Consider the following 17,393-nt stretch of genomic DNA (forward strand, 5'->3'; position numbering starts at 1 on the left):
ATCTATATCGTCTGTCTGCCGAAGTACCGAACATGTACTCTTCCCGATCATGACTTTCTTGCCGAATGTGAATTGGCATTGCTATATGACGTGAGTCGGTATGCATATTTCCAACATTCATGTGCTTAGATTTTACGTTTTTTTCGTTCGTTGGTACGGTTCGATAGTGGTTAATGTCGTATCGTCTGTGGTTTGAATTCTGTTTTTTCGGTACATTTCACATTTGCTCTTTTGGGAGACAGCTGAACTTTGTTATTTTTTTAGTAAATCCTTGCATAAAAGATGCAAAGCATTTCCAGATAATTCCTCCTACAGTTTGATTGATAGAAAGTGTTCACTTTGCAGGTTGTTTTTTAATATATTGAAGATGTGCATGTGGTCAGGGTTTTGATTGTTTTTAATATTTGCTTTTTTGAAAGATAGTTGAACTTGTTTTTTTGGAGTATATAATTGAGTAAGAGATGCATAGCATTTCCGGATAACACCTCCTTCAGTTTGAATGCTAGGAAGTTTTCACTTTTCTGGCTGTTTGTTCATATATTGAAGGTGTGTATGTGGACAGGGTTTTGATTGTTATTGTAAAATAGTTATGGAAAAAGTTGTATTTTGTCAATTTTTTGAGTTTTTATTTGTATAATCTTTCAGTGAACCATAAACCTAAGTGCTCCCGTGCTCATATTTGTGTACTCTCAAATAAAAACTTGCTTCTGCGGGGGCATCATTTGTGTCCCCAAGACACAATAATAATAATATGTGAAAGAAATTCTCACATTTACTGTGTTATAATACAGTTACTTCATAATGGAGTAGTTTGTTAATCGATTGGTGACTTTTGAACAGAGATATACTACTGTTACCTTTATCTCAGACCGTTTAGGAACTTTTAATTACCTATACATGTCACAACAACTTATAAAAGTGTATGAGAAGCTACAGAATATTACTTATTTAATTAAAAGTAAAATCACAAAAATACTGAGCAAATTGCCTGAACAAAGCTGGATCAGCCGCAGTGATAAGCCTGAATATTGAACGAAAGACTGAATGATTACTTGTTTAATCTATTCAGAGCTTTCTAAATATAAACGACCGTGTCAGATCAAATTGCTTAACTAGTGTTGATAGTGATTAAAAAATACAAATGGAAAATAATTAGCTACAAGACTAGAAATCAGAAAAAAATTGTATTGATGATGTAAAGATCAAAATGACATTTTGGTGAAGATTTGCAACACGTTTGTTGTATGAAACAAAACGTATGAAATATTCACGATGCATGAATAGATTACCTTAGTTGTATTCGTCAAACTTGAGGAATTTTGGTACTTAATTGTTTTCAAAATTCAAAATTTAAGCCTGGTATCTATGATGAGTTTATTTATTATTATGCTGATAACATCTTCCGGTTATTCAATGCCCTGTATCTTCTCTCCCTTACTTGAATTAACAGCATCAAGATGTTACTTTACTATCAAACTCATTTTTTTAAGAAAAAAACAATTTAAAAAACAGCAAGCTATTACAAACACAATTGTGCGCATAACATTGCTTTGTACCCTCATAATTTATATATTGTAACGTTTGTCCTTCTTATCTTATCGATTTTTTATTAAATGTCTTTTATCTTTGTTTGGTTGTTTGTTCTATCACCACATTTATATCTCTCTAAGTGCAGACAGGAAGATTTTTTATATGTATATACATGTAGTTTTAAGTACAAACTGAAGTTCTAAAATTTATACTCCCTGACCTAGATTATTTCTCTAGTTGTTAAGAGGACCAACAATGTTATGTTTGAGCTTTTGATTTTCCATTTTATTATGGCCTTCCATTTTGAATTTTCCTCGGAGTTCAGTATTTTTTTTTTATTAACTTTTTTCCAACTGAAATTCGGTCTAGTTAATATAGGTTATTCTAGAATTTGGGGGTTTCTCATACGTTCATAATCTTTCTTCCTGTTTATTTTGGAAATTGATTTGATAGGTTTTTTGTAAACGTAATTCCCCTAACAGTAGAACATTCTGGAATTCCAAATAATCCCCTCTCTTTCATGAGATCACCCACATAAGATATAGTATAACGGAGAACATTTGACACAGGTTATTAGTATTGGTTGATATGAAAGTATCTAAATTTCAGTAGGTAAACCTACCTAACACACCGAACCATACAATACAATAAAACGAACATAAACACAAACACAAACACAAACACTCACCTCACCTAATAATCTCATCTCCAAAATATAAAGTAATGAAATTTGACAAGACCAGAATACACACTGAAATGTCTAACCTGTTTTGTTGGTCATCGAGAACTGATGTTAAAAAATCTAATGCAATTATCATATAAACTGCAATAATCAATTATCCATGTAAATAAGTTCAAGGTCAGGTGCGCCTTTACAGACAGACATTTATGCCTAATTCATACACTTAATACATTTAACCTATAACTAATATTTTCTGCGAAACAGATCTATACCAGGTGCATGTTTCGATTATTCGGGAATATCCCGTTTGGAGATCTTGGTAATGTTAAAAAAGATGTTACAATCATAACAAACTCACTTATAACAAATACGACTTTTCCATGCAATTAAAACAGCAATATGTTTGAGTGACAAATAATTCAATTACTTAGTAATTAGTATTAAATCTCAATGAAAGATGGCACCAAATGACAAATGTGCACAAACCTGACTTATTAGCATAAACTGTAAAGATTACTGTTATCTCTGTCTTTAATGTCTCTTTTGTGTCGTTATCAGGAGAGAAAAATATTGTGTTAGTTGACATTGCAGCACATCCTTTAGCTGCAAAATAATTTATATTTATTGACTGGATATGAGTAGAAAAGTAAGTTTAGTGTTTCAAAATGTTGTCCTGATGCATAGCCGAGGGCAATACTTGAATCCTACGTGACTTACTGACTGACTATTCCACGATTACTCAGTTATAATGTAGTAAGTGTTTTATTATACTGAACGAGAAAACAGACAGTAAATATTGACCGATCAAATAGTTCAACGCGTGCAATTTTAAAAATAGCGAAAATATTGGGTACTTATTTATGTAGAACAGGATAACTGATAAGGTATGATAAATTTAATCTATAATGATTTAGTGGATTAAAACAAGTCTCTTTAATTTTTTCTAAACACTTTATACATTCCAACGTTTCTGAAATGATTTACCTATGCCATATAATATATGACCAACAAAATGTAACATTTTCATGTAATCTTCACACTGAATATATGCACTTGAACTATTTACAAGTCATTTATATATCATTGGGCAGAACTTTGTACTATAAGAAAATGCTTGTTGAAAAATCTCAATATGGTCACATTTTCATAAAAATAACAGAAGGTCTGAAGTTAAATAATTCTATATTTGAGCGTCGGAAAGAAATCGACCTTATGAAAGTGTATACGTAGGTATGCATGTACATGTATAAGACTTCCATGACTGAATTTTGGAACAATCAATAACGAAAGTATGAGTTTTGTTCTGGTGTTGTTTTAGAGTTATAATAACAATTCAATTAAATTTTAAAACAGTAACATACTTTTCGAAGAGACTTTTCAACCCGATATCGGTTCAAGTTAACAGATGTATTGATAATCATTTCAATAAGATAGATTTTATTGTATGCAGCTCATTATATAAAGGGTAAATTTAATGAGAGTGATGACATTACACAGTAAGACGTGCACCACATACCACATATTTTATTTGCATGACATATACAAAAGTGTGTACATGACAGATCCACCCACTCAAAGCAAACACTAATAGACAGTGAGTATACTAATATTACACTTACACTATATAAATAGTTCATAGCGAAGCCAAGGTTGACATTGCTTTTTCGAGGGGTACCAATCTGCTCTATCCCCTCTCAGCTATGTATTATTTAATTTATCATACTAAATGTCATATCATTAATGTTTTTTTACAAAAGCATTTTCTATGACGTATTTTTATTTTGACAGGCCTATCAAAACTTGCAGGAAAAGCACTTATTTCTAAAAGTTCGGTGACCTAAATATGAGAAATAAAGAAAAAGTGAAAAATTTTAAAACGTCTGAAAATTACTGGCAGTTATTGGGGACAAGCTCTATAAAACCTTACCCTGTCGATAAAAAATCTTTCAATACTTCACTCAAATACCTGTTTTTGTACTTTATTGAAAAGACACTATAATACATGTAAATCAATAAGACAAAGGCTTCATAAAATAACACAAAAGTAGCTATACTTTACATTTCACTGTTTTGGTGACATCTTTGTTGCGAATTTCAAAATCTGTTGAACAAACGTTAATCATACCCGTTGCATTGAATTGGAAATATATGACACTAAAGTTAGTTTTGTAGCTTTAGCCAGTTTGAATTTTCGTCGATGTATTTTGAATATGCAAATCAGATACATGTACCTTGGTCTCCGTCATGTAATTTAATTCATGGATATTTATTTGAAACACAGATGCAGTAACCGAAAAGATTAATATCCAAGTAGATTGCTGAGATTCGTCTAGTTCCAACTTCAAACGACATTTGCAGACACCTCCTTTATCAATAGTCTGCATCGATCAAAACGATTACCTTAGTTGCTTTCCATAACCGTACAGTAGTTACACAACGAATTATATCGACACAGAGCACATAAAACAACTAACATAACAAATGGACAACAAGCACCGTTATAAAAGTACTTGCAGTTTTTGCTTTTGCAAGCAACTTCAAAGTCAATTTAAAACATTTAAAACTAATGAAAAGATAATGTTATCCCAGACTAATTTTGAGTATCAATCAGTCCACATCCATTTAGTAAAAGCAGTTTTTGGTTTAATACTAAACATAATAAAATTATCAATGTGTTTAATTCAAATTGTTTCTGTTTTGTCTTTTATTAAAAGCATGTAGTTATTTATAACATAAATATTCATGTTGCTTTGATTTGACAACAACCAAGTCTTCCACCTGCATTTCCTGTTTTCAAACTTCCTGCATCTCCCCCTCTTCCTAAATCATCGACACCAGCATGAATCTACAAAATTATTACTTAAGATATTACAAGAAAAAGAAATCAGCAACATATCAACACATGTGTTAACCTAAACACCAGATACATTTATGTTTAATACCGTTTTGTCTGCCAATACTCTACGTAAATCAAATTATGTCACAATTGTATTATTACATTAAGTAACACGTTTTAATATCAGGGACTTTATTGGTGTGTAAAATCAGTCGACTCTCTGGCAAGACTCTGGCAAAGAGAATTAAATCTGGAAGGCTTTATGTTACGATTATTAATTAATGGCTAACTTCATACATTAAATGAATAACCTTTATTATTCATAATTCCGATAAAATGAACTAAATATATAGATCATTAAACCTTATTAACACTTGCAGACATATTGCTTGCAAACATTCTTACCTTTAACACCATGAAAAATTTACTTACATTTATATATACATATATCAACTTCATAGTTGATATAACAACCTCTAATGAAATAAGACTTATATATATAATGCAAACTTATCCTTGTTTTATTTGGAATTACATCAGAAGACAGATTAAATCAAGTGAATTCATGTGCATTTTGATTTGAGTATGATTACAGAATCACATTTTTGTTAAAAAATGTCTTTCTTTTACTTTGCATGGATCTAAATATATCAAAAAACAATTACGTTTTAAGCTTCATGTATCTTACTTTTGTCCAATTTATTTCAAATAAGAAATCGTGATAAATATAGTTAAACATAAAAATATTCATATGAAGCGGTGATATTTTGAATTTACGAAAGATATGATAGTTCCTTCAAGTTCAATTTTATAAAGAAATTCTGAACAAAAAAAAAACATTATCGAAAATTTCAGAAAGTGAAATCCCGTTCGTTCGTAATTAGATTCTACAGGTACAATCAAACTTCCAAAGTTAACTATATGTTTGAATTTATGAAAGAATTAAGTAAAGGTTTTAAGTAATGATATCATATATTACGTTTACTGAAATCCTATAGATACATAAACACGAGTTGGTAAATAAGCACACCGTAAATTGAGACCAAATGGATATACAGGTCCAAGAAAGGGGGAAACGAGAACGGAAAATTATATCCTCAGTTTTGAATTTCCCTTGTGAAACAGAAATATCCGAATCAAGATTAGAAATATCAGGCTGTTCATTTTGGATTGTCTTTGTATAAACTAGCTGTTTCAAATGTAAAATATATAAAAATATATTCTTACCACTATAGCTCTGTTCAGGATTGATCTGTCTGAGGTTCCTTGTAAACTTATCATGTAATCAACTATATTGATATCAGCTACTCCCCACATGTTGGCCTTGACATTTCCAAGATCTCCAACATGGCGGATGGCATCGTAGGGTGCTCCATGATTTTTATTAAATGGGTTAAAATGACCCCCTGCACTGGTACAATCTACAAATTAAATAAATGATTTAAATAATGTTTTAAATAGACTAGTAGTTCATAAAATAAGCAAAAACAAAAATCAAAATTTGAACCACAAACTTTTGAAACATCATAAGATTATTTATTAAAAAAACAAAATCGGAAGATACGAAGGTGCAGTGACAAATCGTAAATCGAATATTGAATTCAAAAATAACGAAAGAAAGACAATTTGTCAAGTTTACGACAAGACAAATTATATTCAATCGAACACTTGACCCAAACTAAAGATTGATCAAGACGAAACGCAAGTAACACGGATATCGCTTCTTTGCTCAAAAGTTTACATTGGACATATGATAAGAGAAGAAAAATAAAGTTGAGATAAAAAAAAAAACCCAAACAAACATTGGCGATCTTGTGTTTCTATATAAGATTTTGTTTACTAATTTAAATGATCGATAACACATCGGCTGCAACTGGGAATCTGACGTCATGATGCAAAATGAATATGTAAATAATGAGTGTTTAATAAGATACGAAAGATGGAATAGAATTAATCTGTAACTTTTCAAAAAAAGAAGTCGTCAGTCCATTCTTTGGCATTGGATTTTTTTATCTTTAATTCATATTTTGACATAAAAGAATCCGACAGTTTCGTACGTGAAAAGTGATAATTACTTAATTCTGCATGTATATGTATTTTTCCTTGGTAATTACCATGAAAACAAGACATTGATATACATGTAGACAATTGATATTAGAAATAATCGAAAAAGAAAATAATCTTGAAGGTCAAACGATAGGGAACCTAAATTTATGACGAAAGAGATTACCTCAATTTTCCAATAGTGCATTTTTTTATTTGTGTGCTCGAGCAATCGAGGAGCACATGTATTTGATATATCTGTAAGCACAAAAACTGTTTTTGTTTTTATACGTAATCCTTGAATGTGGTTGTATGCGTAAATAACTTTTCAATGAATACGACTTTTCACCTTTTATTTTACATTAAACAATCGACACACCCAGTGGTATTAGTGAAGTTGAAACCTTTGCGGTGTTCCATACTTTCAGAGCTCCTGAGATTACCTCGTTGGTGTAGTTAACCTGTGTGTGTTGCTCAGTGCTCATTCTATGTCCTTTATTTAGAATGCTTAGTGTAATATTGATTCTGACTATTTTCTTTGAGAGAAAGAAATGCTTGTGGTACTTACTTTGTCTTACATCTCCTTTTGCATGGACATGGAAACCATGTAATCCTTGACTTAGCTCATTAATCTTTCCGCTAATCGACACTTCTTGGCTTCCATACTACAAATGTCAGATACACAAGGTTACATTCTTAAAAAACATTAGTATATCAAAATTGACGAGAGGTTGGTAGATAAATGCGCATGTCATATAATAATATTTATCAATGATACGCTTAGTAACTTACAGTGCACAGTATCCCCTGTTTTGTGGGGTTGGCGTAGCTCAGTCTCTAGATTTTTACATGTGTATGTTGTGTTTCTGTCTATGTTATGTGCGTTATGTCGTTTTTTGTTATTTTGCCATGATATTTTCAGTTTGTTGTCGAGTGTGAATATGTCTTTGTAATCGTTGGTTCACATAGACGAACATATAACTGATGTCTAGACGAGACAGGGTGGGTGTTTTTTCTCACTTTTTCTATGTTTGTAATTTCTCTTTTTGTAACAACTCCGCAAAAATTATTTTTTATTATGTAATTTTTCTAACAATTTCTACGTTTTAGTGTATGCAATGATATACCACTATATATTGTATCTATTCTAATCTTACTTTCTGGTATAAGTTCAGCTGACCATTGACATTGTTTTTCCCAGTCGGGTCGTACAAATTACATGAGGCTGTCAAATATCCATGACCTATTTAGAAAAAAACCCAATGAGCTATCAATTTTAGGTGTACAGATTTTCGCTTTCAGTTACCTGGTTATATACAAATTCAGGAAATAGCGATAGGGAATATTAACGTATATTTAACATTTTACTTTTTCCGCACTGCATTGTACATGACCTAATTTATATCAAAATAAACAACAGGATGAATCATAATTACACAACATGCATGTTTGAATATCATCGCACGTGTCACAAGTATGTTAAAAAATGCACTAAGTTAAAAATCATTCAAATGCAGAATGAAACATTTCAAACACTAATCAGCTATAAAATCCTGAATAAATTGTGCATTTTCAATATTTTATATAAGGTGGATAACTTGTGCTGACATTCAAATAATTCGAATAAAGTCAGCTGTATATGTAATCCTATGCAAAACTGTAACAAATCCACATTATATCAGTTCGTTTCGTTACATCATGCATTCCGTAATATTATTTAATCTTTTTATTGCATAGGACGAAAACGTAATATTATAAATCAAACTTATTCCGTGTTGTCTTATAATGGTATAACGGTGTGAGTTGCGTTTCCGTTATATACCATTATAAAAATAGTAAGTTGGGAATTAACATAGTAAAAACAAGTATTTGTAAACATTTGACAAAAACATGTACAATAAACATAAATATGCCCTCGAGGTACAAAAATGGTCAACAAAGAATGTTGACACCATTTAGTAGTAATTGAAATTTTCCAAGGTATTTATCATTATAAAACATAGATTGTATATTACATGCAAGAACTGTTTGTGCATCTTTGACTTAGTGTAAAATGTGAAGGGAGAACATACTTTTAATTTATAATTTTCTTAACTGAAATGTGTATTCAAAAGGTTTGAAATTTTAATCAAGCCTCGAAAGTTCTGAGGAGGTATGACTCACTTATTGGTGTCTTAAAAGGTTAACGTAAGACTGCATCTAAATGTTAACTACAAAAAGAAACCAAAAAGTCAATTTATCTGTAAAATAAGGAAGAGGAAGAAACCTCTCAAAATAGTGCTTAATACCAAGTCAGGAATATGACAGTTGTAATCCATTCGTTTGATGTGTTTGAGCTTTTTATTTTGCCATTTGATTAGGGACTTTCCGTTTTGAATTTTCCTCGGAGTTCAGTATTTTTGTAATTTTACTTTTTACATTTAACCACTCAATCACAAAAATATAAGAAACAGTAGTTTACGATTCCAAATCTCATAGATCGATTCAGAATATAAATTAAAATAACAAACAAATACTGAGGTGAACGCATGCACTCATCTTATTTAAAAGAAGCAAGACCGGCTACGTCAACGTGGTACGTTTTTTCTGTTATTCATCATCATGATCATATAATAATTATCCTTCTTTAAAAGTCACACCACTTAGTTAAAATGTCAGAAGTAGGACACAGTCTGTTAGATTACAAAAAAAATGTGATTGTGAAAAAGTACAACAAAAATAAAAATACCGATTCCAAGGTCAATCTCAAGGGAAGGTCAATAACAACAAACAAAATCAAACGCAAACAATCAATGGATCAAGTAAAACACAACTACCATATTCTTGACTTGGTACAGGCATTTTCCAAAAGCAATGCTGGGTTAAACATGGTTTTCTAGCAAGCCAAAAACTCCTACTTGTATAACAGTTATATTCCGTTTTATTGACAAATATAGGGAACTGTTGACAAATGGTTGAGTTATCGGAAATTTACTATTGGAAAATAAAATAATTAAGTTTGAAGTCGTTCATTAGTGCCAATATCGAGGATAGGAATCATGTTCACTGGAAAATATAAAAAGAATTCTACCAACATTTCATTAAATTCTATGAAGATTTCATAAAGACTTTGATGTCTTATATTACTTGAATCTTAGAATCGATCCAAATGTTTACTACAAAAATCTTGTCCTTTTATCATTAAGATAAGAAAAAAGGGGGAGATTTTCAGAACTATGCTCTCACTGGAAACTGTCTTTTGGCCTTGAAAAGATCATGTTCAAGGTTCCCAAAATTGCATGAAGGATTGATGTCTGAAAAACTTTACCCTTAGGTTAAATTGACTTGTTAACTGCAAAACAAATTCATCTAGCAGTTAACTAGATGAAAACAAAACAAACTTTGTTTTGATATTTTTCTCTAATAGTTACTGTTAGTTAATCTGTTGCAGACTCTAACTTGTTTATACACATTAAGTCCTTGTTATATATTAGATAAAAGTAAAACTAAATTTTAGAGACAATTATTTGTGCTTTTAATCATAAAATGTATACAAGTGAGAGGTTTAGCTAGCTTTACAACCAGGTTTATTCCGCCGTTTTCTACATCAGAAAATGCCTGTACCAAGTCAGAAATATGACAGTTGTTGTCCATTCGTGTGATGTATTCGAGCTTTTCATTTTGCCTTTTGATAAGTGACTTTCCTTTTTTAAGTTCAGTATTTTTGTGATTTTACATTTTATTTATTCGAAAGTTTAACATTTTTTACCCGCACATTCTACACACTGAACCTAAATTTTAACTTAACTCACGATCCCGACAACGAGTGTAGTGTAATTTTGTCTCGCTTCTGCGACAATATGGAGTTCTCAATATACAAATTTTAGTACAGACGACTGGTAAGTAATTGATTTATACGAAAATTGCTACCCATTCATATATTTCATATGAAAATCATAACCCAATTATATGTAATTCCCAGCTTTCATGACATTTTATTAAGACGTTATGTACATGCGATCGTTCATATCATATTAAAATAAAACGATCAGTTTTTACCGACATGTTAACAGAAGATGAACATTTATGACCCATTGACATATACATGTCTAGCTATTGGTATATTACCTCCTTGAAACAGGTGGCAATACATAGACATTGCATGAAATTGACCCATACTGTTGTCATATCTTTTTTTATAATTATAAAGAAAGGGACCTCTCCTTTTTCTTCGCCGTTGTAGGCTGAACAGGAAATACAGAAATAACAATTGTTTAATGAAACAAACATAGTTGTCTCTTCGACATATTTGAAACATTGTTGTCTCTTTGACACATTCCCCATTTTCATTCTCAATTTAATATTGCACGACGGCATAATAAATAACTGCAAGCCTTGTTTTTCTCTTGTTCATATACGCACTTTATTTCTTGTATCAATTTATTAATGTTAGTTAATTGAATAGTATATATTTTGGTATAAAAAAGAGGTCTAGAATAAAAGGCAAATCAAACAAATTAAACATGATCGCTATCTATGTACGATTTACGAGTACATATCAACAAACGCGCCGACATCTTGTGTATATGTTACATAGAAAGTATTAACTGAAAAAGGGTTACCTTATTAAATTGAAAATCGCCCAAAGATATAAAATAATAAGACCCTCAAGTATGTAACACTTCAAATAATTAAAACAAACCGATGAAAGTCTTTTAAAAATCATAACGTATGTAATTATGATATTACTGTGGAATATATTCATTGATATAACTATGCTCTATCGTATTTCGCTTTCTCTAAATACAAAACAACATAAAAGCTTACCTTGAGGTAGACAAGCAGTACTTAGTGCAACGACACTTAATAGAAATATACAAATCATGTATTATTGTCGGACAACTTTTTTATGTATAACTTTTTTACTTTACGCGATTTGTAACTTGCATAGGACCGGACTTGGATAATTTTACTGTGTATATTTGTTACGACCTTAACCTTCATCATTTCAGCATAGTAAGCGTTTATAGAGAGCCTGTTAATATTAAAGAGTTATCCAGCCTCAGAAGTACGCGACAACCTGACATCACCATGCTTAATCATATTTGTGTTTCTATCCATATAATGTAGAAGCTAAACAAAAACTCTTAGATCAAACATTATCAGCAGGACAAGAAGTAAAGCAGAAAAGTCAAATATAATTTGTTTTGTTGCGAAGTATGATTCTGAATTGACGAAACTATTTATACCAAAAACATGTCTGACCTTGACTATTTAAAAGTGTCTCGCCTGGTAAATATATCGAACGTGCAATACCCTCATTGGTAGTTGAATACTCCGTAAATACAAGTAGTAGTAGAACTTAGAGTATAAATGTGTTGCTTATGAGGTAAAGTATCATTTGCTGTTTAAATGCTAAACGTAAGTCAGCTAGCAAATCAGTATTACCCCGCTTCATAACATCTGTGTCTGTCAGTTCAGTTGTCGTTGTTTCATGACTGTCATAATTATTTAATCGTGAATTGTTTTATTATAATTAAGGCAGTTTTCTCAATTAAATTGTTTCAAAGTTTTCATATCAGGGCCTTTTAGCATCGACTATACGGTATAATGTTTTCTCATTGTTGTTGTTTCCTATAGTTGCTTACATTCATTTTATTTGAACTTTGGTGGATAGTTGTCTCATTTGCAGAAATATCACATCTCGTCATTTTTTAACAAGGAAATTATAAAAAATAATCCACATTTTTGCATTTAGTAGCACAAAACAATGGATACCAAATACTTAATGGGATTTTGATGGGATGGTGTTTGGGTCCGATGTAAAAAAAAATAAGCAAAACAAAAAGTGATACAGTTTCTCAATGTGAAAACTGTCTGGCTTAAACCAGATTAAGGTAGATTATAGGTATATATTTCTTGAGATATAATTTTCTTATACTTTACCAAAATGAAGATTTTACAGTGCTTTTTTTTTTTAGATATAATAAAAAGTATGAGTCACCGTGCTATTTACCAAGCTATGAGTCGTTGATATTTCCTAAATGTGGTAAGATTGTACATGAAAAAAACACATTTGTGTGCATAAAAAGAAATCTATAAGATAGATTTTTGAAATAAATTGTGAGAAGATAGTATAATACGTTTTTAGAAAATAAAAAAAAACATGGTGTCACCAAACTTGTTTTCTTTCTACAAGTAAAAATTTTTAAAATCCCTACCAGACCAGTATATATCTTTTTACTAAAAGAGTTATCTCCCCTTAAATGGCTTATTTGAAATAAAATGATTCTTAAAACACCACATTTGATAGTCTTTAAATATTTTAACTACTTAAATTGATCACCAAATTTTAATTATCTTTATATGAAAACAATCTAAACAGTTCATTGCAAATCTATCTCCAAATTTGCAAATTTTGGCAAATAACTAGACCGATTTTGTACTGTGATTGTACAAATCAAGATGGCGGTATACCATGAATCTCCCTTAAATTCAAGAAAAAAAAATGTGCTCTTTATAAGATAAAAATAATATGAATTATGATTGCCTTTTGAGACAATTCTCCGCAAATGACAAAATGACACCGAAATTATCAACTACAGGTTACCGTTCGGCTTTCAACGACAACAATGAGAGAAGCCGATACCGCATAATCAGCTATATGAGGACCAAAAAATGACACATGTAAAAGAATTCTAACAAGAAACCTAGTTTGTATTCTTGGATTGTTTACATCTGTTTCAATGGCTGTTGAAAGATGAATGTGTATGCATTATTTGGGATTTTTTTTGCATATTATATATTTATTATACTCAAATTTTAGTATGTAACAGAGAAATATTTAATAACTTTAAATTTAACAAACGAGACGTTTTCAGTAAATGCCAACATGTTTGGATCTTGAAGATGCATTATCATAACTTCGACTGCATATTTTCCACAAACAGATATAAAATTGATCTTATTAAAGCACTAATTTGTATATCTGCCACTGCCAACATCCTTTTATGGAAATGGACAATAATTTGATATAAAAATAAGTATTTTAAGTTTACGAACACGATATTATAGGATTGAAATTAGGCAGTCCCTTATCCTTAACTGTGAAGAGATTCATTTTTGAATTGTCAACATACTTCTTCTACGTATGCATTTAATTTCTTGTTCGTGCTTACAAAATAAATTAACTACAATACGTGTTGCTGTAAAAAGAGCTATTGGGTACTTAAGACATGAATGCAAAATTAATATGCAAATAAAGCAATACAACATCTCAATCAAGTGCCTAAACAGGGAACCGTATGAACAACAACTGATGAGAAATAAAGGCAACAGTAGTAAACTGGTGTTAAGTCTCGTTTAAAAAAAGTAGCACGCACACAAAAATCATTAGGCGTTTAAAAAAGTAGCACGCACGCAAAAATCATTAGTTATGTAATTATGATAAAGTTGTACAATATTTTCATTGGTATATCTATGCTCTATAATAAATTTGCTTTTATTTAAAAACAAAATGACACAATCCTTACCTTGAACTTGGTAAGCAGTACTTAATGCTACTACGCTTAATAGAAATATACAAATCATGTTCTTTGTTGGACAACTTTTGTATTTATGACTTTTAACTTTACACGATTAGCATGATTAGTAACTTGTATAAAACAAGTATAGGACTGGACTGTATACTATTACTGTTTATATTTGTAACGATAGACGGAAACTTTGCTATGCGTTTTACAGATTCGATTAATAGTAAAATGCTGAAATGTTAAAATAGTAAACACGCCTAATTAAGAAGTAAAAAATATAAGAGTAAAGATGGTGACCTTGTAGTACAAAAACTTCAGCCGAATTTAACAAAGAAATAATAAAACGGGAACAAAATGTATTCCGCTGCAAATTAGGATAGGCAGGATCGTATCTAGTATCATGGATGCAAGAGGTCAGCTTTTTCTGTCCAAAAGATGATGTCGTAGTGCTTGGTGTCAAAATGATATCCAAGGTGCTTGCGTTACCTATTATTTGGTTACAGAACACCAATATGTTCATTATCATCTTACAATAATTGAGCAAACAGTTCGTCTTTAACTGATATATTCCATTACAAATATATTGTATCAATCATTGAATAACATTTAGAGACTATTCATGGTTTTTGTTCCTATTGTGATAATTGTTTTATTGCAAAGTTATACAAAGAAAAAAGAAATAAAGCACAAAATACAAAATGTCCTTGACACTGGTTATTGTAACCTGGATATATTACATAAACTATTATTGTATACTTTTAAATGTATTTGAATGTAACATGTTTCACGTGTATAATAAATCATACTTCACACGCGATTAAAATTGTACCAATTCGGAAGTAGTTTAAGGGTAATGGATTGAAAAATTAACAATCAAGTTCTATTAAAAACAAACAAGGTTATATACATTCCATTAGCTTTAATACAATTGCATACCGGATGATTAGCTCATCTGTGTAAGATATCATAGTTTTTACATCTGTCGTAGATCTTTGTGAGATTTTTATTAATATGGCGTCTGTCGTCCGTCGTTGACTTTTGAAAAGTCTCATTCTCTGTAAGCTTATTTGTTTAGAATATTACTAAGGTAATCAATATATAAATTGTATCCAGTGTCATCGATAACACGTGGACATGTTCACAACTGCTTAGCCTGAAGCTAAACTTTTAGCCATTCATATGTAAGAACCATATAAGAGTAAAAAATCTGACTATTGTAAAAAAAAGTTCTGAATGCCAAATTCTACAAACTTTCTTTAGCACTTTGTATTTGCATCAAAAGTATCCGACAACTCATTACAGGAGGTATTTACCTTAATTGATAAATGTTCAGCGTTTGCTAATGACCTTTATCTTCGTTGGTTTAGCATAAGTACTACATATTAAAAAAGAGAGGTGTTAGACAAGTTGAAGACAAATTGACACAAATTAAAACAAAATCGACGAAAAGACAAACAACAGTCTACCGAACACAACATGAAACAACTTTATCTACCGAACACAACATGAAACAACTTCATCTACCGAACACAACATGAAACAACTTCATCTACCGAACACAACATGAAACAACTTCATCTACCGAACACAACATGAAACAACTTCATCTACCAAACACAACATGAAACAACTTCATCTACCAAACACAACATGAAACAACTTCAGATGAAAGTCTGATTGACTGTCTACGATCATCCGATGACAGAAACAATATCCTGACGCCTTTATTTTCGTTTTCCTCCCAAAATAACCAAAACAGAATTATCATAAGCGAGGATAAAAAATGCGACTATGCAGTGTACCTTTAGGAAACAAATACATGATGATTAATTTATTATGAAAGGAAGAGAAACGACACACAAAATGAGGTCTTCTCATTTATTAGTATAGACATTCGAAATATAGGCAACATAGTATATCACTGTTCAATAGTCAATAAACGATTGCCTTAAGCGAAAAACAATCCGGGTTGCAAACTACAACCGACGGAAGCACATCAACTATAAGTATATACTAGCCTGTTATAATACAAATACTGAAATCTCTCAAGATATAAAAACAGCGAGAGACACAAATGTATGTGACTCTTCAGTAAAAACAATTTGATCAAAGTCATTATGAAAAAAATAACAAACAAACAAAAACAGCAGAAGTGGAGAAATTATAATACCTTTGTGGAATACATTCATAGATATATGTATGCTGTATCTTATCTTGCTTATATTCAATAATAAAACCACAAATAAACTTACCTTGATGAAAGAAAGCTGCCTTACTTAATGCAACAATACTTAATAGAATTATACAAATCATGTTCATTGTCGAACAATTATTACATGTATAACTTTTAACTTTACACGATTTTGTAATATATAATAAGCATTTACAGTATCGGACTGTTGCAACGTATCATTGTACTGTGTGAATGTGTTAATGTTATCTGATTATCCTTCCTGAGATTTTGATACATTTTTGTATCACCCTAAGATTTTGGTTACTTAGTTTTTAGTTTCTATGTTGTGCTTTGTGTACTATCGTTTGTCTGTTTGTCTTTTCTTTTATGCGTGGCGTTGTCAGTTTATTTTGTTCTTATTAGTTTGAATGTCCCTCTGGTACCTTTCGACCCTCTTTTATGATATAGGTTTGTACAAATACTAGACAACACAAATAATGCATCCCATCTTATCCTATAAATTAAAGGAGATACAAATTTTCTTTTTGTTTTTGCTACAAATTATTAGACAAGTCTTTGATTATCACAAATCAAACGAACGAAAAACAATTTCAAATT

At 30.8% G+C, this 17,393-nt stretch overlaps 1 protein-coding gene across 2 annotated transcripts; it reads right to left on the reverse strand.

The window, feature by feature from the left end:
- Positions 1 to 4,175: 4,175 nt before the first annotated feature.
- On the reverse strand, positions 4,176 to 16,997 carry LOC139493436 (superoxide dismutase [Cu-Zn]-like). Of its 2 annotated transcripts, none has more exons than XM_071281836.1 (5): positions 16,855 to 16,997; positions 8,249 to 8,334; positions 7,660 to 7,756; positions 6,276 to 6,469; positions 4,176 to 5,057 (listed from the first exon to the last, which is right to left on the reverse strand). In XM_071281836.1, exons 1-5 carry the CDS (start codon positions 16,919 to 16,921, stop codon positions 4,953 to 4,955), a joined length of 549 nt encoding a protein of 182 aa, XP_071137937.1. In that variant the 5' UTR covers positions 16,922 to 16,997; the 3' UTR covers positions 4,176 to 4,952. The 2 variants fall into 2 exon arrangements, with proteins under 2 accessions (XP_071137937.1, XP_071137938.1); XM_071281837.1 differs by lacking the exon at positions 16,855 to 16,997 and adding an exon at positions 14,603 to 14,683 and having other exon boundaries at positions 4,872 to 5,057.
- Positions 16,998 to 17,393: the final 396 nt, after the last annotated feature.

Source organism: Mytilus edulis, chromosome 10 (assembly GCF_963676685.1).
Source record: "Mytilus edulis chromosome 10, xbMytEdul2.2, whole genome shotgun sequence".
NCBI lineage: Eukaryota > Metazoa > Mollusca > Bivalvia > Mytilida > Mytilidae > Mytilus > Mytilus edulis.

Excerpts from the sequence above, each read along its gene's own strand:
- LOC139493436 (XM_071281836.1), bottom strand. The coding sequence starts at position 16,921 with ATGAACATGATTTGTATAATTCTATTAAGTATTGTTGCATTAAGTAAG. Across the intron at positions 8,335-16,854 it reads GGCAGCTTTCTTTCATCAAG|GTCATGGATATTTGACAGCC; the intron begins GTAAGTTTATTT and ends TTTTCTAAATAG. Across the intron at positions 7,757-8,248 it reads AGCTGAACTTATACCAGAAA|TATGGAAGCCAAGAAGTGTC; the intron begins GTAAGATTAGAA and ends TGACATTTGTAG.